The sequence below is a fragment of the Propithecus coquereli genome, unplaced genomic scaffold (genome assembly GCF_000956105.1).
Source record: "Propithecus coquereli isolate 6110/MARCELLA unplaced genomic scaffold, Pcoq_1.0 Scaffold172, whole genome shotgun sequence".
NCBI lineage: Eukaryota > Metazoa > Chordata > Mammalia > Primates > Indriidae > Propithecus > Propithecus coquereli.
Window position 1 is genome coordinate 4,201,121 of NW_012141858.1, and position 24,444 is coordinate 4,225,564.

Sequence of the window (24,444 nt, forward strand, 5' to 3'; positions counted from 1 at the left end):
TTGGAAATGCTTGTTACCTAAGCACATACAAGAATGTATTACAGTACTTCAAAATAACAAACTTATCAGAACTGCAGTTGAAAAGTACTCAATACCAGTTAAGTAACATTTCAAGTCCAGGAAAGATAAGTCAAGAATTCCATGATTCTGTGTTTCCATATTCATCAAGAATATAACTCGATTTAGAGTTTATTCATTTGGGACTTACAAACCAAGAAAAAGATGTTTATGTATTTCTCGAGGAAGTGAACATTCTGATTTTATTCTTCAAAATATAGGTCGAAATAGTTCTCAAGTTTGATTTTATGATAGAAGTGTGGTTTGGAAAAAGGTAATCTTAACTAAAAAAAGATCACAAAAAGAATAAAGCTGGAAGTATGCACCGGGCAGGTATAGGTGGAGAGAGCAACGGAGAGAATTAAGAGAGCAGACGCTGCTCTAGAAACGGTACCTGTCCCAAATTGGGTCTGCATGCTGCTGTCGCCTTGCGCAACGCTCCTGGAAAGCTCATCCACACATCCCGGGGGCGGGCCAGGGGTGGCAAGACTCCTAAGGAGGGAAACACAAAAGAAATGATTCTGTTCTCTGGAGCCTTGAAGCGAGGGCACAGTCCTGATGGGAAAGTGGTGTTTCTTTCCAGGCTGCAAGCCTCGCCACCTGTTTCCTTTGGTCCCTACTCAGTCAGCCGCAGCCATGGGGGCAAATGAAGCTGGGGGGTCGACCCGGCTGCCGGAGACCTAAGTTGCCACGAGATCCACCGAGGAGGACCCAGGCAGTGTTTCCTTGGTTTTGCCAGTCGCAGCCTCCTGCCTCCAGCAAACTGCCTGACTCAGCCTGTTCCGCTAGGGCCGGGGGCGCGGGTCTGCGCCGAGACGGTTGGGAGGGCCGGGCCTGGCAGCCCGACCGTTACTGCACTCGCCCGGGCGGCGGCGGCTTGGGCGCGGCTGGGTCTCGCCTCCAGCCCCGCCGCGGGAACCTGCAGTTGAGGCCTCCCCGGGGCGCGCCCCGGCGCACGCTTCTAGCCCCGAGGCTTCCACCTGCGTCCGCCCGGCCCCCGCCGCGCCGGTGTCCTGCACCGTCACCGAGCGCGCTTCCCCGGGAGCGCTCGCTGTTTGGCTCACGCTCCCCGCTGGCTGACCAATCCGCGTTCGGAGTTCAAGATTCCCGCCGCTCCACCGCCGGCACTACACTCTGCCCCTCTGTTTTTGTTGTTTTTTTAACTTTCACTCGGGTTAAACGGTACTGATCCTGAGCTTTCATCGCGGACGCCCCTCCAAGGGGACTCCGCGAGGGTCCCGGGCGCAGCCGCCGCCGACCCCGGAGCTCGCCGGCTCCTCGCCCACAGGAGACGCCCCCGGGCGGGGCGGGGCGGGGCAGAGGGCGCGGGGCGGGGCGGAGCCGCCTCCCGCACGGGGGAGCCCCAGGGCTCGCCCCAGCCCAGCGGCTCCTACCCTCGGGGCAGCTGCCCGGCGAGTCCGCGGAGAAGCGGCCAGCGGGCGATGGAGACTGGGAGACGCGCGGCGAGAGGAGGCGGGGTGGGGGAGGCGGGGAGAGTGCGGGGGCGGAGGCTGGCAGGGAGCGCTGGAGGCTGGAGCGGTCCGCGCGCTCCCCGCGCCCAAGGGTGCAGGAGGCTCTGAAGCGGCGGCCGCACCGCGGGGCCCGGGCGGCGGCTGGGGGTGGGGGCGCTGCCGCCGCCGGGGGCGTCGCCGGCCTCGGCCCCTTTGTTCTCGCGCGCTCCCCCTCGCCGCCCACTCCCCTGCTGTCGCGAGGCGGCGGCGGTGGCGGCGGCGTCTCCTCCCGCCCGAGGCAGTCGGGCTCGGCGCCGGGGGCGGGAGGGGGCGGGGGGAGCGCGCCAGCCGCCGAGAGTGGGGGGCGATGGCGAAGCTCCGGGTGGCTTACGAGTACACGGAAGCCGAGGACAAGAGCATCCGGCTCGGCTTGTTTCTCATCATCTCCGGCGTCGTGTTGTTCTTCATCTTCGGCTTCTGCTGGCTCAGTCCCGCGCTGCAGGATCTGCAAGCCACGGAGGCCAACTGCACGGTGCTGTCGGTGCAGCAGATCGGGGAGGTGTTCGAGTGCACCTTCACCTGTGGCGCCGACTGCAGGGGCACCTCGCAGTACCCCTGCGTCCAGGTCTACGTGAACAACTCCGAGTCCAACTCCAGGGCGCTGCTGCACAGCGACGAGCACCAGCTCCTGACCAACCCCAAGGTAAGAACGCTCCGCGCGCCCAGGGGCTCCCCGCAAAGGACGCCTCGCTCCTGTGGGAGCTCTTGAGGTTCGGAGGCAGCCTGGGTGTCAGACCCCGCGCGGGGTGGGTTCGGAGTGCTCGCATTGCTAGGGGAAGACCAGGCATCGCCGGCGGTACTCAAACGTGAGTACCTCAGGGAGCCCTCGGGCTCTGGTCCTTCAGGTGGGTTTGTGCATGGCGACCTGTGGTGCCCAGAGGCTCACTTTAACACCTGTCTCAGATTTTGAGGCCTCGACCCAACCCAGGTCCTGCGCCTACCGGACGGGGTTTGGAGAAATGCAAGGAGCCAAGAAAGTTAACTTTTCCTCCGTTTAAAGCCAGTGGTTAGTGGGGATCTGCCTACTCCTGTGCACAGTCGAGGTCCGAGAGCTTCAACTGGCCGGGTCAAGAACTCAGATGGAATGACCTTCCGTGAAAGGTCAAGGAGATCTTTTAGCCCATCGAAAGTTGTTAGAGTTCTTGCCTACAGAGACAATTTTAACTTGGGGTCCAAAGATAAGCTTTTGAGGATTGACAGACAACCTGGGATCAAATGGAAAAATCTGTGTGGGTCCATTTTGGGGGATACAGAGGGCTCCTAGTTTTCATGAAATAGATTCTCCAAAGGGTCTGGAGGGCACCTAGTGACTCTGTCTAGGGACCATCAGGAGCAGTCTGGGGAACAATAAAACTTACTGATAATAGAAACCGATAGGTACCAAATATTCCTTCCCAGTCAACTTTTGGTCTCACAAGCAAGCAAGCAAGGGGGGGAAAGAAGGTAAAACCTGGTTAGGACTTTTACGGATGGAGAGCAGAGAGAGGAAGACTCAGAAAGCTGTTCCCAGTGGAGAAAAAGAACTTGTAAAAAACAGTGTCCTCAGTTTGTGAACTAATTGAGCTTTGTAGTGCACCTGGTTTTACAAGAAGGGTGTTTCTTATTTTCTTCCCTTCGTTTTTCTACTCTCCTTGTTGCTTAACTATCAGAGTAATGGTGTGTATCTTTTTAAAACTTACATTTTTCCTCTTTGTGAGAGCTGTGCTTGAAGATCAAGCAGGAAAATAGTCCAGAAGGGAATGAATCTGTGTACACAGGAAAACTTTCTATTAAATGTGACAAGATATATTAATCCAAAGGAAAAAAATCTGTTTATATTTTAAAAGCATTTAAAACAAACTTACCATTGCTTCACAGTAAGACTTGTGGTCTTGTCTCCTAAACAATAAATAATTGAATTTGGGAAATTAAAAGAATTGCTTTTTAAAAAAAAGACTCCTCTCAGAAAAATGCTTCTGCTGACAAGTGAAGATTTATCTACCTTAAAAAATGAAGATAATACATAAACAGTAAATACAGGAATAAGAATTTAGAATGTAGAATTTAGAATATAATGTTCAAGCTCTTGAAGAAGTGATAGTGTCTCAAAGACTAGTGTTGTAAGTTAATCTGCTTAATGCTCAGAATTTCAAAAGAACTCTCAGGGGTTCATAAACATTTTTTTTCCATAATTAAACTAATAATGTCAAAAGTGCCAAGCAGTAGTAATGATTTAGAAATTATATGGTAGTTCATCATTTAGGAGTTGCTATAGTTGCTGAAACATTGGTAATTACTTTAAGATAGTGGTTCAGACACTAATAAATTCTATGTATCTATACCAGTAAATGGCTAATATCTAATCAAGACATTGACAAATTAGAATTTATTACAAAAGACTGCTTCACAATTTCCAGGCAATTTTGAAGGATCTGGCAGAAAAAGTAAATTGGAATCATTAGGACACTGATTTTTAAATCACTTGGAAGCAATCACAATGCTTTATGTAATACTAAGATTCTCTCTCTCTCTCTTTCTCTCTGCTGCAGATAACCTGGGTTTTTGGGTTTTTTTTTCCCCCAGTGCCAATTCAGATCTTGGCAACAGTTGTTTTGAAGATGTACCTGAACAAAACAACATCTTATAAAGTACTGAGGAAATGACAGAACTAGAAAAAGATAAATTTATGTTACAGAAAGTCATAACATCCTAGTCAATTTAGACAAGGTTTCCCCAGCCAAACCAATATATCTCCTTATCTACATTGTGATTGTGTTGTAGCATTTATGGAATATAAGCTTGTTCTTCAGCATCACCTTTCTATTTCTGATTGATTAAATGCTTAATTTGGGAGTTCTTGTATGTCAGAGTCAAGTACAAAAGCAGAATGTTTTCACATTGCCCTTGCTATTAGACAATACCTATTGCATCTTGGCCACCTAGAGATTTTGTCTGCCTTACCTTCTTTATTGAAGGCCTAGGTTTCCCACCCATTCCTTTATAGAATATCTAGATTCCCTACGATGTCTTACATTCCAACCCCCTTCAACCTTCTCTTCTTTATCACCTACCACCACAAGAAATCATTTAGGAAATCACTTCTTAGAAAAACAGAATAAGGACTTTTTCTTCTCCCTTGAGTTTGCTACATTAATTACAGTAAGAGGCAGGGAAGGGAAAGAATTTTACAAATGTGTAACTTCTTAAGCCATAGACTACTAGGAAGATATTGTGAATAAATTTGATCTTTGGCTGATACTTTCTTTAAAATATCTTTAATTCCTATTCAATTTATTTGTTTATATTTTAAAATCATATCCTTATTGTCTAAAGTAATCACTACATCCAGTCATGTAATGCAATATACAAGTAAGCTAATTATCCACAGGGAAGTGATCTCCTTTGTGGATTAACCATAGTAAAATCTAAATTTTGGCCAGGTGTGGTGGTTCACGCCTATAATCCTAGCATTCTGGGAGGCCGAGGCGGGCGGATTGTTTGAGCTCGGGAGTTCGAGACCAGCCTGAGCACGAGCGAGACCCCGTCTCTACTAAAAATAGAAAGAAATTAATCAGACAACATATAGAAAAAAATTAGCCGGGCATGGTGGCGCATGCCTGTAGTCCCAGCTACTTGGGAGGCTGAGGCAGGAGGATCGCTTGAGCCCAGGAGTTTGAGGTTGCTGTGAGCTAGGCTGACGCCACGGCACTCTAGCCCAGGCAACACAGTGAGACTCTGTCTCAAAAAAAAAAAAAAACCTAAATTTTGGGTCGGTTTCCTGTTGCTACTGTTCCCATCATTGTAGTGTCTCTTTGTGACTCACAGTTGTGTATGGTAAAAGCTTTGGTTCTCAACTGTGTGTAGCTACACATTAGAATCACCTGGGGAACTTTTAAAGGCTATTCTTATGCCTGGGTCCAACCCTCAGAGATTCTAATTTGGTCTTGGGTGGGGCCTGGGCATTGATATTTTTTAAAAGTTCTGCAAGTGATTCTAATGTGTAGAAAAGAGTCAAAAACCACTGTCTTAGAAAATGTACTCATCTACTGTGCAAGAAAAGCAACATGATAACCAAAAAAGATTCACCGTAATTAATATTTACATTTTTGGAGCCTGATGTGGTGGCGCACGCCTCTAGTCCCAGCTACTCGGGAGGCTGAGGTGGGAGGATTGTTTGAGCACAGGAGTTCCAGTCCAGCCTAGGCAACATAGGGGACCCTATTTCTAAAAAAAATTTTTTAATTTAAAAAAATACTTATATTCTCAGGTTAAAAGATGTTGCATTTAGGGAGTTGATATAAAAAGAGGGACTCAAGGAAATTCTGAAGGAAAACAAGAGTATCATTTAAAATTAGCATGTGATAGTTTGAAATTGGTTATACGAAATGAACTTAATCAATTGTAGACGTTCGCTTTTGTATCCATATATACATTAGATGGCAAAGAAGAAAATGAATTTTAAAAACCACCCTCTTGTTTGTGGGACAAGAAGGAATGGGTGATTAGAGACTATATGTTCTATTTTTGTTTTGAACTTTTCTTCCTCTGATAATAAAATCTTAGAAACAAAGGATAAAAGTCTGTTTCTAAGAAACCAGCACTCTTAAGAAAAATGCACTGAGGAAAAGAAAAACTTAGAAAAGGCTTTGGGCTTTAAGTATATCCCCTGAAGCTGGATGTACCTAACTACAGGTATCGTGGCTTGCAATCACATTGGTACCCTTCAGATCCACTAGTGCACCCAGCCCTAACATGCTGTGTAGACAGTGTGGCCTGTTGGGGGTAGTTTCTGAACTTCTTCCTTAGATACTCAATTTGATATACTTTGCATGCTAGGGAGGTCCATCATATCCAGAACTACATAATAAAAGGCTAAGCTGAAATGCGATGACTTCTTTACAATCTTTATTTCTCCATGAAAAAGACTGTACTTTTTCTTTATTGTTTTTCCTTTGATTATATTAAATAATGTTTGCTATGTACATAAAACTCAACTCAGCATATCTGTTTTTCAGCATCTATTATCAAATAACTGGGCAAGAAACGAGGACATACAAAGACGAGTTTGTTCATTTATCAAATATTTATTAAGTGCCTACTCTGTGCAATGTGTGATTCCAGGTTCTGAGACTGGAATAGAGATAAAAACAAAGTTCCAGTACTCATGGAATTTACATTTTGGTGTGGGGAGTAACAGATAAGAAATAAATTTATAATGTAATGTCATGTAATGATAGGTGGGTAAAGAAAATTCAGGCAGGATAGGAGTATGGACAGTGATGGAGGAAGCAAAGAGTTTCTCTTTGGACAGGATGGTCAGGGAAAGTGGCGCTAATGAAGTGACATTTGCACTGAGACCCAAAGAACATGAGGGGATGATCAGAGGCCAAAACAAAATAAGGAATGATTCAAGTGGCTATCTGGGGTATGTTCCACCAGCTGAGGAAATAGCAAGTGCATAGGTCGTGAGACAAGTGTCTGCCAGATCTGTGTGAGGAACTGTGAGGATGACAATGAGGTTGGACCACAGTAAGTGCAGCAGAGAACAGTGGAAGATGAGGTTATGGTCCCAAAAAACACGAGAAGGACTTTGGATTTTATTCCAAGCATAATGGTAAGCTATTGAGCAGGGCTGAGATAGAATTAGACTTTTAAAAAAATGTTAATGATCCCTCTGGTTGCTGAGTTGAAAATAGAATGTGTGTGTGTGTGTATATGTATGTGCATGCACACACATGTTCACTTGTGCAGAGTGAGAGGTGTAGAGGCAAGATTAGAAACAAGGAGTCCAGTATGGCAGGCAGAAGATGGTGGTGACTTAGATCAGTGGGTAGCATTGGCAAAATTCACTGATGGATTGGTTATGAGGAGTGAGGGAAAGAAGAATGATGGACGGCTCCAAAGTTTGTGTCAAGCACAACTAGGTGAACAGAGGTTCTTTTGCTAGATGAGGAAAACTAGAGGAAGAGTAGGTTTGGAGGAATGTGTATGAGAAGGTTTGGTTTTATGTATGCCTAATAGACATACAAATGAAGGTGAATCCATGAGTCTCTGCCTTTAAGGAAATTATTACCTAGCAGAGGAGATAGGAATACAAATAACTATCAAACAAGGCAAAATACCAAGTTCCACAAGGAGCTACATTATGATACGAACATCTAGTGGGTAAAGGTTAGGGGAAAAGCTTCCTGGAGAAAGAAGCATTTGCCATGAGTCTGAGAATAAACAGAATTTCATCTTGGTGGTGAGGAAAGGTGGGGAGGAATGAACAGAACATCAAGGAAGAGAAAATGCAAGAAGCAGAGCTGTGAGCTGTGTGAGTGTGGAGTGTTTTGGGTGATCAGCAGATAGACTGGAACACAGGACACATAGAGTGAGGTCTTGGGGTAAGGTGGGAGAGTATGTTAGGGCCAATAGTGTAGAGGTCCTTGACAACGAGGATGAGTTTGGTGGACACTGGGAAGCTGTGGTAGGAAGAATAATGCCCTCTCTCCCCAATATGTCCATATCCTAATGTCCAAAACCTATGAATATCTTATGTTACACAGCAAAGGGGAATTAAGGTTGCAGATGGAGTTAAGATTGTTGATCAGTAGATGTTAAAATAGGGAGATTATTTTGTATTATCCAGGTAAACCCAGTGTAATCTCAAGGGTACTGAAATGTGAAGACAGAAGCAGAAGAGGAGGTCAGAGTAGTGCAATTTAAGGATTCAACCAGCCATCCCTAGCTTTGAATACTGAAGAGGGCCATGAGCCAAGGGAATTAGGTCCTTTTACAAGAATGTGGGGAAAGGCAAGAAAATGAATTTTTCTCTAGGTCTCCAGAAAGGAATGCAACCCAGCTGGCATCTTGATTTTAGCTCATTGAGACCCATTCTAGACTTCTGACCTCCACAATTATAAGATAATAAATTTGTGTTGTTTTAAGCCACCAAGTTTGAGTTACAGTAACAATAGGAAACTAATGCAGAAGCTAAAGAAGCTTTATGAGTAGGTGACTAATATGATTAGATATTTAAAGACTTAGTCAGCTTATATTAATAGTCCATCTATATTACATCTCTTTAGAGACAGTCTAATCTGCAGGATGCTAAGTAAGATCTGTCTGAGACTATTTATCATGATCTATCTCTAACCTCCATTTGTGGATGTCATTTATGAAGATCTCAATTATATTTGTAAGATCCCCAAATATATCTAGACCTGCTTCTTCTATATTATTCATCAAATGGATGCAGGAGCCCAAATGGACTTTGAAACCTTATCCAATGTCCAGTTTACTAGTTCTAATCTAACTCTATTGCAGCAGCATATATTGACATTGTATTTCATTGGAGAAATCTAAATCCTAGAAAGTGAAAGTTTAATCCATTTTTTCTTTATAATAAATATATTTATGAAATTTATCAGAATAACTATTTTAAAAGAGATCTAAAAAACTGAAAACCAGATAATAATGCTATTAGAGCTAGGTTCTCAATTCTATAATTACCTTTTATTTTCTCTATTTCAAGGATAAAAATGGCAACAAAATTTATTATTTCCCCCACTTGCTTCTATTCTGGAGTCTTTTGTTTCTGTCAATGATACCATTAACATGCACATTCTCAGGTCCCATCCTAGACCCACTGAATCAGAAGCTCCACCCAAGTTTCTGATTTAGTAGTGCTGTGTTGGAGTTCAAGAATTTGTAAAGAGTGTATAACTAACTACCAAAGTGGGGAAAATGAAATAATGTAAAGCAAATAGTCCAAAAGAGAGAAAAAGGAATGTAAGCAGATGGAATAATTAAAAAAATAAGATATTAGATTTAAACCTGAATATATAAGTAATTACATCAAATGTAAATGGACTAACTTCTCCAATGAAAAGACAGAGATTGTCAAACTTGAAAAACCTAATTATATGTTGTTTTCAAGAGTACCACATAAAATATAAGGGCACAGAAAGGTTGAAAGTAAAAATATAGGAAAACATATATAATACAAACGTCAAAAAAAAAGTTGGAGTACTTATATGAAACATAGTAGACTTAGAGGCAAAAAAATCTGTTACTAGAGATAATAAAAAGGATATTTTATAATTATAAAGGGTCAGTTCAACAGACTATCACAATTCTACATTGGAATGTACCTAAAAATATAATCTCAAAATACATAACACAAAAATATTATAGTAACTCTAGGGAGAAATATATGAGTCTATCATGATAATGAGAGATTTTGACATACTTCTGTTTGTGATTGATAAAACAATCAGACAAGAATAATATCAGGAAGTATCTAGTAGGTTTGGATAACATGTTTACCAACTGACCCAATTGATATAAATAAAACAATTTGTTCATAGCAGCGGGGTACATCATTTTAAGTGCCAACTTAACATTTACAAAAACTGACCATGTTCTGGACCAGTGAAATTAAACTAGAAATTAACAACAAAAGAGAGAAGTAGGCAATCTCTACATGCTTGTATATTGAGTAATACATAATAAAATTATAAATAACCCCTAGTCCAGGAATAAGAAATCACAATGGAAAATTTAAAAAGATATTTTGAACTAAATTATAAAAGTTCTATATATCAAAATGTTTGGGATGCAACTAAATCTGACTAGAGAGAATACATTCTATATGATCCTGTTTTATATAAAGTTCAAAATCAGGCAAAACTGATCTGTGGTGTTAAAATCAGCATATTTACATTTGGAAAAAAAGAAGGTGGGCTTTTGAGTACTGTTAACATTCTTTCTTAGTCTGAGTGGTGATTACACAGCTGTCTTCACTTTGTGGTAATTCAGTGAACAAACTTATAATTTGTGCATTCCTCTGTATTTTGTGCTGTGTATACTTCAATTTTTGAAAGGTTTTTAAAATAGCATTTATGTCAACAACCAAACCTATAAGCTACCCAGAAATAATACAACAAACTATGTGCAACTTTTTGGAAAAAATTATTAAACTTTACTGAAAGATGTAAAAGATATGGGAAATTGATCAGGAAAAGAATAAATGATGATTGCACAATTAGCTCTACATATGAAATAAATAAAATTTAATGCATACTTCACACCCATAATCTAAACAGATTAAAATCTAAATTTATAAAGAAAACTATAAATAATTTGTTCTTTGAACTCCATTTAAGATTATATTTTTAGGCCTATATCATAAAGCTATTTTCCTATCCACCTTTTAAGTTTTATAGTTTTTTTGATTGACACATTTGACCACATTAAAATAATTTCTGTATAACTAAAGTTATTGTAAACAAAGTGAAAATATAAGCCACAGATTAGTAGATGATATCGGCAAAACAAGTAATCAACAAAGGATTATATTGTGTATGTGAAAATGTCTACAAACCATTAAGAAAATGACATATGTATGACAATGGGAAAATAGGCAGAGGATATGTACAGGCAATTTATGAAAAACACAGTGGCCAATAAATGTGACAAGAAGCTCAATTCCAGTAATCTCAAGGAAATTCAAATGGCAAAAATTATGGAATACCATTTCACACCCATCAGATTAGCAAAATTTAATATATTTCATAAGATGAAGTACTGGTGAGGATTGGAGAAAATAGTCTTACCCATTGCTGGAAAATTGGTTCAACTACTTAGGAAAGTAATCGGACATACCAAGTGTTACTGAAGCTGTACATACCTGACAACACAGCAACTTTATTTCAAAGTATAAACCCTACGAAAACTCTAACACATGTCCAAGTATAAGGATTTTCATTGCAGAACTGTTTGTATTAGTGAAAAACTAGAAATAATCTAATTGAGTTAATTGGATATAGGGTGGGATCAACCTGACAAGGGGCACCTATGAAAAACCCACAGCTAATGTGACACTTCATGGTGAAACATTGAAAACATTCCCCCTAAGATCAGAAAGAAGACAAGGATGTCCACTCTTGCCACTCCTGTTCAACATTGTAATGGAGATTATAACCATGGCAGTTAAGCAAGAAAAGGAATAAAAGGTGACCAGATTGGAAAGGATGAAATAAAACTATCTCTATTTACAAATCGTATGATCTTGTACATAGTAATTCCTAAAGAATCCACACCCCCCTCCAAGTAAAAAATTGTGAGAGCTAATATATGAATTCAGCAAGGTTGCAGGATACATGATCAATATACAAAAATCAATTGTATTTTTATACACTAGCAATGAACAAATCCAAAATTAACACAATTCCAGTTATAATAGCACCAGAATAATATACTTTGGAATAAATTTCACAAGAGTTCAAGACTTAAACCCAAAGACTACAAAATACTACTGAAAGAATTTAAAGAAGAATTAGATAAATGAAAAGACATCTTTGTTCATGGATTGGAAGACTTAATATTGTTAAGATGTCAGTATTCCCCAAACTGATCTACAGATTGGTTACATTCTCTATCAAAAACCCAAGTAGATTTCTTTTTGCATAAAGTGACAAGCTGATCTTAAAATTCGTATGGAAATGCAAGGGATCCAGATTAGGCAAAACACATCTTGAGGAAAGAGAACAAAGTTGGAAGACTCAAATTTCCTGATTTTAAAATTTACAGACATATTTCAGAGATATTGCAAATTTGGTTCTAGACCACTCAGTAAAGCAAATGTTATAATAAAGCAAGTCACATGAATTTTTTGTTTTCCTAGTACATATAAAAGTTATACTATACTATGGCCTATTAAGTGTACAATGGCATTGTGTCTAAAAATATGTAAATCCCTTAATTAAAAATACATTATTGCTAAAAAATGCTAATGATCATCTGAATCTTCAGATAATCAGTCATAATCTTTTTGGTGGTGGAGGGTCTTGCCTCAGTGTTGATGGCTGCTGACTGATCAAGGTGGTAGTTGCTGAAGGCTGGGATGGCTATGGCAATTTCTTAAAATAAGAGAGCAATGAATTTGCCACATCAATTGACTCTTCCTTTCACAAAGGAGTCTCTGTAGCATGCAGTGCTGTTTGATAGCATTTTACTCACAGTAGAGCTTTTTTTAAAATTGGACTCAGTCCTCTCAAACCCTGCCACTACTTTATCAACTAAGTTTATATACAGTTTTAAATTTTTTATTGTTATTTCAACAGTGTTCACAGTATCTTCACCAGGAGTGGAGTTCATTTCAAGGAACTACTTTCTTTGTTCATCCATAGGAAGCAACTCCTCATCTGTTAAAGTTTTATCATGAGATTACAGCAATTCAGTCACATCTTCAGGCACCACTTCTAATTCTAGTTCTGTTGCTATTTCTGCCGCGTCCACAGTTACTTCTCCACTGAAGTCTTGAACCCCTCCAAGTCTTACTACATGAGGGTTGGAATCAACTTCTTCCAAACTCCTGTGAATTTTGATATTTTGACCTCCTTCCCTGAATCACAAATGTCTTAATAGCATCTAGAATGGTGAATCCTTTCCAGAAGGTTTTCAATTGACTTTGCCCAGATCGATCAGAGGAATCACTATCTATGTAAGCTATAGCCTTATGAAATGTATTTATTAAATAACATGACTTGAAAGTCACAATTACTCCGTGATCCATGGGCTGCAGAATGGATGTTGTGTTAGCTGGCATGAAAACAACATTTATCTCCTTGTACATCTCCACCAGAGCTCTTGGGTGATGAGGTACATTGTCAGTGAACAGTAATATTTTGAGAGGAATCTTTTTTCTCAACAGTAGGTCTCAACAGTGGGCTTAAAATAGTCTTTAGGCCATGCTGTAAACAGATGTACTCTCATCCAGGCTTTATTGTTCCATTTCTAGAGCATGGGCAGAGTAGATTTAGCGTAATTTTTAAAGGCCCTGGAATTTTCAAAATGATACATGAGCACTGGCTTCAACTTAAAGACACCAGCTACATTAGCCCCTAACAAGAGAATTAGCCTGTCTTGTGAAGCTTTGAAGCCAGACATTGACTTCACTCTCTCTCTATGAAAGTCGTAGATGGTATCTTCTTCTAATAGAAGACAGTTTCATCTGCACTGAAAATCTTTTGTTTAGTGAAGCCACCTTTATCAATTGTCTCACCTAGATCTTCTAGATAACTCGCTGTAACTTCTCCATCAGCACTTGCTGTTTCACCTTGCACTTCTATGTTTTAGAGATGGCTTCTTTTCTTAATCCCCACGAACCAACCATTGCTAGCTTCCAACTTTTCTTCTGCAGCTTCCTCACCTCTCTCAGCCTTCATAGAATTGAAGAGTTAGGATGTTGCTCTGGATGAGGTTTTGGCATAAGAAGGGGATGTTGTGGCTGATTTGATCTTCTATCCCGACCACTAAAACTTTCTCCATGTCAGCAATAAGGCTGTTTGGCTTTCTTATCATTCATGTATTCGTTGGAGTGAGAGAACATGTGTCTCTTCCTTTTCACTTGAACATTTAGAGGCCATTGTAGAGTTATTAATTGGCTTAATCTCAATATTATTGTGTCTTAGGGAATAGAGAGGCCCAAGGAGAGGGGGAGAAATGGGGGAGTAGCTGGTTGGTGGGGCAGTCAGAATGCACACAACATTTATCAGTTAGGTTTGCCCCCTTATATGGACATGGTTCATGGTGTCCCAAAACAATTACAATAGTAACATCAAAGATCACTGAGCATAGATCATTATAACAGGTATAACAATAATGAACAAGTTCAAAATATTGCGAGAATTATCAAAATGTGACACAGAGACATGAAGTGAGCATATGCTACTGGATAAATGATGCCAACAGACTCGCAGGGTTGCCACAAACCTTCAGTTTGTAAAAAAAAAAACTCAGTATCTATAGAGTGTAGTAAAGCAAAGCACAATAAGACGGGGTATGCCTGTACAACAGAGCTATGGTGGTCAAGACTGTGGGGTACTGGCATAGGATAAACATACCAATCTATGAAATAGCATGAGAGTCCAGAAATAAACCCATGCATTTATGGGCAGTTGATTTTTGAGAAGGGTGTCAACGGCATTCAACAGGGAATGAATAGTCTTTTCAACCAATGGTGCTAGAGCAATTGAATATCTGTATGCAAAAGAATGAGGTTGGATGCCATTCTTACACTAAATTTAAAAACTAACTCAAAAGGGATCAGAGACCTAAATGTAAGTGCCAAAACCGTAAAGCTCTGAGAAGAAAATGTAGGTGTAAATCTTCATTACCTTGGATTAGGCACTGTTTTTTAAATATGTCACCAAAAGCACAAGCAACCAGAGGACAAATAGATAAATTGTACTTAATCAAAATTAAAAACATTTGTGCTTCAAAGGACATGATCAAGAAAGTGAAAAGACAAAAAAAAAGTGCAAAGACAACCACAGAATGAGAGAAAATATTTGCAAATCATATATTTAATAAGGGTCTAGTATCCAGAAAATGTAAAGAACACTTAAAACTCAACAAAGCAAATAACCCAATTAAAAAATGGGCAAAGGATATGAATAGATATTTTTCCAAAGAAGGTATACAAATGGCCAATAAGTATATGAAAATATGTACAACATTATTAGTCATTAGGAAAATGCAGATCAAAACCAGAATGAGATACCACCTCAAATCCACCAGAATGGCTACTAGAAAAGACAGTACCAAGTGTTGTTTAGAGTGTGGATACATTGGAACCCTTATACAAGAATGTAAGAATGAAACAGGTATAGCTACTTTGGAAAACAGTTTGACGGTTCCTCATAAAGTTAAACATAGAGTTACCATATGACCCAGCAACCTCATTCCTAGGTATATACCCAAGAGAAATGAAAACATGTCCATACAAAAACTAGGACATGACTCTTCCCAGCAGCATTATTTGTTACAGCCAAAAAGTGGAAGCAAACCAAATGTCCATCAACTGATGATAAATACAATTTGCTATATCCATACAGTGGAAAATTACTTGGTTATGAAAGGAATTACAACATAGATGAAGCTTGAAAACATGCTAAGTATAAGAAGCCAACCATAAAAGGCCACATATTATATGACTCCAATTACATGAAATGTCCAGAGTAAGGAAGAAAATCTATGGAGACTGAAGGCAGATTAGTGGTTGCCTAGAGCTGGAGGGCATGGTAGGATTGGGAATGATAGCCAAAGGGTACAGCATGTCTTTTTGGTGTGATGAAAACATTCTAAAATCAATTGTGGCAGTGGTTGCACACCTCTGTTAATCTACTAAAAACCATTGAATTGTACACATTAAATGGGTAAATTGAATGATATATGAATTATGTTTCTAAAGCTGTTACCCCCCCAATAAAATAATGGGAGATTTGCTTTGCAAATTTCGGCATTTCAAATAACTTATAAAGAGATGTCCGTTTAGTACATGATGTTAAAACTGGCATATTATTTAGAAAAATATATATTTAAAATATTAATTTTCTAAATAAAACTTATTTGGGACATATTAGGAATATTTTTTAAACTATTTGGAAAACAGTTAAAATAAAAGTAAAATTTAATTAAAATTAACAGTTTTGATGGAATAAAATTTTAAATGTAGAAAAATAAGTTATGAAAATACTAAATAAAATATAGGTGAATATATAATTTTCTGAGGTGAGCAAAGCTTTTCTAAACATAACACTAAGGACAGAAATTATAAAGGAACTGACTGATTTACTTAATGACATAATAAGGGAAAATAACACATTTTCTCAAAACATTAAAATTAAAAGAAAAATGACACATTTGGGCAAATATTTGCACCGTGGTAGGGAAATAAATCAAAAGTCAATATATGTACAGTGATTAGTTGAGAGATTTTTTTTTAAAAGTCAGTATATGAAGAACTTGTAGCAATAAAAGACCATCTCCTCAGTAAAAAACTAGGCATGAAAATGTGAAGGCAATTCAGTGACAAATTATATATAACCAAACACATGAAAAATACATGTATTCCCACTAATATTCAAAGAAATATAGCATTGTTTAATGATGGGGATACCTTCTGAGAATGCATTGTTAGGCACTTTTGTCATTGTGCAAACATCATAGAGTATCCTTACAGAAACCTAGATGATATACTCTTCTACACACACAAGGTATGTATTCTACACACCTAGGCTATATGGTAAAGCCTATTACTCCTAGGCTACAAACCTGTACAACATGTTACTCTACTGAATACTGTAGGCAGTTGTGACACAATGGTATTTGTATATCTAGACATAGAAAAGGTACAGTAAAAATACAATATTATATCTTATAGGACCACCATTGTATATACAGTCCATTGTTGACTAAAGTGTCTTTATGCAGTGCATGACTATTAATCAAATCATAGCTATGTGAAGTGATGGATGTGTTAATTAGCTTGATTGTGGTAACCATTTCACAATGTATATGTGTACCACATTATACTTCTTATATATAATTTTTATTTGTCAAGTGTACCCCAGTAAAGCTGAGGGATAAAAGAAATATCAATACAATGTTGAGATACCTTTTTTTGCCTGTCGAGTTGGCAAATATTACAGTGATAAGAATATGAGGACGTGGGCAGTCTTACGCAGTGCTCATGGTAGCATATTGCCAGGAGCAATTGGAAATCTGCATTAGAATCCTGAAAAATACATGTATTAATATTAATTTCCGGCCACGCACAGTGGCTCACACCCATAATTCTAGCACTCTGGGAGGCCAAGGTAGGAGGATCACTTGAGGTCAGGGGTTCGAGACCAGCCTGAGCAAGAGCAAGACCCCATCTCCACTAAAAATAGAAAAATTAGCCGGGCATGGTGGTGCATGCCTGTAGTGCCAGCTACTCGGGAGGCTGATGCAGGAGGATCGTTTGAGCCCAGGAGTTTGAGGTTGCTGTGAGCTAGGATGACGCCACGGCACTCTAGCCCGGGCAACAAAGCAAGACTCTGTCTCCAAAAAAGAAATTAATTTCCTAAGTTTGCTGTAACAAAGTACCACAAACTGTGGCTTAACACAAAGTTAATTTGTTCACTGTTCTAGAGGCCGTAAATCTAAAATCAAGGCTCATGTTCCCCCTGAAAGGTCTAGAAAAACATCCTTCCATGCCTCTTCTAGCTAATGGTCGTTGCCTGCAGTCCTTGGTATACCTTGGCTTGCAGTTGCATCACTCCAGTTTCTGCTTCTGTCTTCACAGGGCCTTCTTCCCCCTGTGTGTGTCTCTGTATCTCGCTCTTCTTTCTAAGGACACGAGTCGTTGGGTTAGGACCCACCCTAATTTACTATGACTTCATGTTAACTAATTACATCTACAAAACCCCTATTTTCAAATAAGATCACATTTTGAGGGTCCGGGTGGACATGAATTTGGTTGGGACACTATTCATCCCAGTACGGTATGCATACTCCTTGACCCAGTAATACTATTTCTGGCAATACTTCTGAAGGAAAAAAATTATGGAGTTGGTGAAAGATGTAGCTGTAAATATATTACTTCCAGCATCATATAAAATTACAAAGTATCTGAAACAATTTAAATGTTCAGTAATAGGGTACCATTTTCGTTATAATAGTGTGTCTACCGTAAGTATATACTATAAATGTATGTCTACTATTAAATAGATAACACATTTATATGATGAAATGTTATACATTAAATTTATTGTGGAAATATATTTTTGCTATAAAAAGATGTTTATGGTGTGCTATTGACAAAATGTTATAAAACAGTATAATTCCATATTTTAAAAAAGTAAAGTATGTGCTTGTGTTTATGTATTTATATATGTACACACCATTAATTTTCTTCCTTTTTTTGGTAACTCCTTTCATTAAATGTGGCTTTATTATTAATTTTGTCTTTTTAGCTCCAGAAGATATACATTATTCTTTGGTAAATAACATTAATACACCTTCAGTTGAAAAATGCAGGAGAATATGAGATTTGACTCTTAATGTCCATGTAAGTTTACAATTTTTCTATGAAAAAAGACTATATACAAAGATAAAAGATCAGTGACAAGAAGGAAAAATACCTACCACTAATTTTATTTTTCACTACCTGTAGTTTCCAAATTTTCCCTAATAAAGATGGCTTAATTTTGTAATGAGAGAAAACCCAGAAAAGTTATGTTAAATGTTCTGGGAAACACACGGGAAAAGACTAAATAATACAACTGAGAGGATCAGTGCTTTGGAGATGAAGCTACCTCCTTAGAAAACCGTGGTGTTGTGCCTGTACACCCATCTCACCTAATCAACTTAAGTCACCACAACAGTGAAAGATCAGAAAGGCCTCTCTCCCATCGCCATTTCAGGGAACATCTAAGGTTCCACTTAACGGAGTCCAGGACAGAGATGGGCACATAGCAGGCATTTGGGAAGCTGTCTGGTGTAATGGAAAAGGCTGGTGTGGCTGAATCTGGGCACCCCTTATTAGGTGTGCACGTGTAGGCAAATCACTTAACCTCTTGATCCTCAGTTTCCTCACAGGCTGAGGATTATAGATGATATATATATATATAACATTCCAAGCAAGTATTATTTATAAATGCTTGTGGAATAAATAAATCTTGGTATTTGCATGTGTAGTTCCTGAGGTGTCAAGCAGGTAGGACTTCACTGTTGAGGAAAGAGTTTAGGGACTCCATCACAAACCTTAGAGTCATTAGTTCACCAGATGTTTATTGAGTACCTGCCACGTGGCAGGCACTATTCTAAGTGCTGGGAATGCAGTTAACAAAGCCCCTGCTGAGTTGGAGCTTACTTTCTGTTGCAGTCTTTGGAGGGCGTCACACAGTATTGTGATGGGGTGCAGTTACTGTTCAGATTTGTGGTAGCATCTGTCACCTGGATCTGTTGAGCTTTTTTTCATCTAGCTTTATCTGCCATGCCCGTGTGATGTACTGAATATTTTCTTCTGGTTAATGTCAAACACCTTGCCCTTCAGTGTTTTTCAACTGACATTTATTTGATTTGGCAGAACAGCTGGATAGAAAATTAACAGCACAAATTTATGGCATTAAAATTTTGTAGGGCTTCAGAATTCCCATTGGAGATATGCTGAGCATCTTCAAGAAGTGCAAAATTGCCCTCATTTTCAGAAAGATAAATTCAGGTATGAATCTTCAGCAAGTTTATTTACCAAAGAAGTGTTCTTCAAAAATCTGAAACAAGAATGAGGAGAAAACCAAAAATACAGGAAAAGTTTAATTAATTTGACCAATTCTATGCCAGTAAATTTGAAATCATAGGATGAGATGGTGATTCTCTAGGACAATATAAAATTCCAAAATAATCTTAATAGAGATTTCTAAAAAATAGAATTACCGTAAAGGGAATGGAGAAAGTTCTCAAACAACTACAACTGTGTTTCCAGGTTAATTATATGAAAACAGATAACTTTAATCTTATTTTAAACTATGCCAGAGAACATAGAAATAAGGAAAACTTCCAAAATCTTTTTATAATTTTGGGATTACATTGAAACAAAAACCTATGATAACATACATATGCAGATGAAAATGATAGGACAGCTTTTCTTAAAGGTATTTACTTAAAATCCAAAACGAAATAACAATAGTAATCTCAGTGATAGAAGTATCTGGTTTTAAATTTTAGTTTTGCTTCTCTACATTTTCTGAAAAATTTTTTCAAACCAGTAAGTCTGAGACAACATAATAGTGGTGGTCTTGTTTCAGTGATTATAATATATGTCTTTATAGATAATGAGTCTGTGTTCGAAGTGGGTCCAATTGTATAAATTTTCACAGATTGATTTCATAAAAATTACATATTGCTATGTAGCAAATGTACCACAAATTAAGATAGACAAAATTAGGGGGGAAATTTGGCATTGTGTGGCAAAGATCTAATTTTTTTTTTTTTTTTTTACTACATAAGAACCCTTACACATCAATGAGAAAAATGACCAAGAGGGGCAAAGGTCATGGATGGTCAGTTTGCAGAAAAGAAACCCTGACTGTTAAAATGTAAATTAAAATAAGCCCCATATTTCACCATCAGAAAGTTTAATTGTAGCCAGTTTTTTTGTTTTTTTTTTTTTTAAGTAGGTGGGGAAAGATGGTCTCATAAACTGCTGGTGAAAGGGCAGTTCGTGCAGTCTCTGTGGAATACCATAATTATACTTTTTGAAAGTATACATACACCCTTTTATTCTTCCTGTTCTCACACATGTGCATAGGTACTTGTAAAAGAAAGTTCGAGTTTATTGCTCTTGTTTGTAACTGTGAAAGACTAGAAGCAGCTTTAATGCTTTTCATTAGATGACTTATTAATAAATTTTGGTACAACTATGCAGTAGAATTCAAAAAAGAATGCAATTCTCCATATGCAGATATGAGAGCGCCATGATATATTGGTTAAAGAAAGAATGAAGACCAGACCACAGAAGTGCATGCTCACATGCACGTTAACATAAGAGTGTAGAAAATGTTTGGAAGAATGCACAATGACTGCTAAGCATAACCGCCAAGGATGAGGCTCAGTCAGAGAGAGACATTTCATCTTGTAGCCTTTCCCACTGTTTGTATTTTACCTTGGGTATCTATTCTTTATTTTATTAATTTTTAATCAAAATAGCAGTGGACTTCAGATCCTACTTAACTGCCCTGTGCCCCGGTCTCCTCACCTGTAAATTGACGATTGTAGTAGTACCTATTTCCTTGGATTATAAAGATTAAAGAGTTAGTATGTGGAAAGCACCTAGGATAGCACCTTGCACGTGGTAACTCTTCAATAAATGTTTGCTATTGATTCTATGGACATAGTTTAAAAAATCAAATAGTACTATAGCTTTATTTGGGGGCCAAAAACAGGAATACTCTGACCCAACCCCTTTTGCCACTCAGAGACAACTGCTTTGAACTATCTTCAGGTTTTTTTCTAGTATTTTTTTCCAGTAATATTTGCCTCTATGTTTCTAAACAGTAGGTTCTCTGAAGTAGACAGTTGAGATACCGTTGACTGCCTATGATGGAATATAAGGACTTAGCTTTCTTACATCGTCCCATTCCACTCCACTTCCCTCCATCATTCTTTAAATAAATATGGTTCTATTGTAATTTTTGGCTAAATTAATATTGAGTGATTAAATTATTTTAACTGTGTAAAGTACTGTTCATGTTTATAGCTTTTTTATTTTCCTTGAGCTAATAATCATCCCCACTGCATTTAGTCTGGTAAATGTTTGCATGTTCTCTTGGGAACGTTAGGAGGAGATTTTCAGTAGGTACAACTTGAGGTGCTACCACCAGATCCCTGCCAAAATCTTCATTGAAGGAGCTTTGGGCCTGAGATTGGATGAGGAGCCCTGCCTTACATCATAGTGACTTGTAGACTTCATTTCATCAAACCTCAAGTTTTTTAAGATGTGTAAATCAAGAAGGACCTTGGAAGGCTATTCACCTATTTTAGTCCTAGAGGTCCTGTTATCTGTTAGCCACTGTCGAAGATTCCTGTGGATCAAATAATTTTTATTATGTTCACAAACTCTGTGGTCAGAAATTCAGACAGGGCACAAATAAGAATATAGTTTTTCTCTGGTCCATGATATTGAAGGTCCTGGTTGGAAGATCCAAAGGCTGGAGGTTGAAATCATCTGGAGGCTCATTTACTCACGTCGCAGACAGTTGATCCTAGATGTTGGCTGGAGAACTCAGTTCTTCCCCACATAGGCCTCTCTTGATTTCTCTCTACCGGCTAGTTTGGGCTTCCTCACAGAACAGTGTCAAAGTCCCAAGGACAAGCATTCCCCAGAGAGTTGCAAGCCGGAGATGATCACCTTTTCTGACCTAGCCTTGGAAGTCACACTGCATCATTTCTGCTGTAATCACAGGCTCCTTCATGTTCTAGGGAAGAGAAAATAGACCCCTACCTCTCAACAGAGGAGTGCCAACATTATACTGTAAGAGAGTGTGAAATGCGGTATGTGTTGTTGCAGCTATCTTTAGAAAATACATTCTGCCACAAATAGGAAGCACCAATTTTTTTTTTATCACTACCATCTATCCATCCTGGTTCTAGGGGACTTGTCATAGATTGGGCTTGTTGGTCCCCTTCATGCAGACAGTATGGTTATAATATTTAGTTGACTATATATCCACACATACACATGTTGAATTTGTGTGCCATCAGCTAGGCACATCTGAATGTGTACATGAGCATTTAAGAAAGTTTTATTTTGTTTCAGTGTTCTACATGGTCATAAGAGTATTGACCACCTCTTCAAGGATTTTAAATTATGCTCATAAGTCATTGAAAAAATTTTTACATGTCCTGTCATGCTTGTTATAAATAATAACTGTTGAACTTCTTCCAGATTAAAATTTCTTGTTTTGGTCTGATTACTTCTGTTTAGATGCAACCTCTATTTTTGTCAAAGACAGTGTGTTTTTATTTTCTAACTCTAAAGCTAACTGAACTTACTTTCTCTTGAAGCTGGAATGTCATTCTGAACTTTTCTCAGTTCTAATAATGTCACCAACCTTAGCAGTCTGCTTGAATACAGAAGTTAAATGAATATTATTAAATTATAAAAATGCAGATGTAGTATCAACATATGATAGTAAATCCTAACCAAAAGAGCAATGCATTGGTGGGTGGGTGTATTCTCTAGGAAGCAGTGAGCAAATTTTCACAGAAATATTTAAGGAGAGAGAAACAATATTTGAGTGAGTAGTAGGTCAGATATTTTGGGCATATTCCAACAACATCTCCCATGCCCCTTATCCTCCAAGCACATTAGATGACTCAGTCATTCTGGAACATCCATACACAGAGTATTTGCACATTCCATTACTTCTTGGAATGTCACTTTCCCAACCCATTCTCTGACAAGCAAATTCCTGTTCAACCTTAAAGACACAAATCAAAAGTCATCTCTTCTGTGAAGCCTTCTCTTGTGCTCTGGAAGCCAAAATATGCACGTCCTCTTTTGTAATCAGAAAGTGTTTTGTGCATATGCTACTGTTACTACACTGCATGCTTCTGGGGAAGTGGAGAGGGAGAGGGAGTGAGTAATATCTAATCTTTGTATCCTATCCAGCACTCAGCAATCAAGAATGGTTTGTTGTGTAAATTATCAGTTCTGAAAATCTGTCATTCCAAGGCAGAGGGAGGGCTACTCAAAATGCAGATTCCTAGTCTTAATCATACTTGCAGGAGGGTGGATCTTTTGGACAAGCAATCCAAGTGGTCTGTGGAAAAGACTTTGACAAAATTAGCCTTGCGTTTCACATGTTCTAGGGCATGTATTTGACCCTCACATTATTCCATAAGATTGTTTTTATTTAGCTTTCAGATGTGGATATACATTCTGGACCACCTGCCCTAGAATTTAATTTTTTAGCTGACACATAATTTCATATGTGTTTGTTCAAGTAACCTACACAGAAAGACTGTGTGTGTGCCTGTGTGCACATGCACGCACATCATTTGAAACATTATGAAATTTATAAATGGTTTTTATTCCACGGTGCTTTTCTGATTTTGTTTATATTGTCAAAAATGTTAAAATTATGTATCATAACTGACACAGAGATTTCTTACAGGCATTCAGAAAATGAGGGACTATGGTTGTATAAAACATAATTAAACCTGTTTCCCATTAGATAATGTTTTAAGAATTCATTTTCTGACTAAATTTATTTGAAAATTATTAAATCACCTAAACCTATTCTAGTATTATGTCTTTCAACACTTCCCTCCCTAACCAAATGAAGTCAAGAAAGAAACAGGAGAAAAAAATTTGTTCATTTCTGTTTCTTAGATAATTCCTAACATGGAACCCAGTCTCCAATATTTAGCTAAATAGACCACATGTTTTATGCAATAATTTTTTAAACGACTCAGTAAAGAAAGAAGTTAATTCTGCCTACTCTGCCCAAATGATTGAAATGCAATCCTCTCAAGACACTTATCACAAAGAACCTACTCAAGCAGGATTCTCTTAAAATAT

The 24,444-nt window shown here is 38.6% G+C and overlaps 1 protein-coding gene across 1 annotated transcript in view; it reads left to right on the forward strand.

Annotated features, from left to right (window-relative positions):
* Positions 1-1,554: 1,554 nt before the first annotated feature.
* Positions 1,555-24,444, forward strand: part of KCNMB4 (potassium channel subfamily M regulatory beta subunit 4) — a 57,076-nt gene continuing 34,186 nt past the window's right edge. Inside the window, exon 1 of the mRNA XM_012642028.1 lies at positions 1,555-2,211. Coding sequence (XP_012497482.1) covers positions 1,876-2,211 — 336 coding nt within the window. The 5' untranslated portion in view covers positions 1,555-1,875. The remainder of the gene's footprint in view (positions 2,212-24,444) is intronic.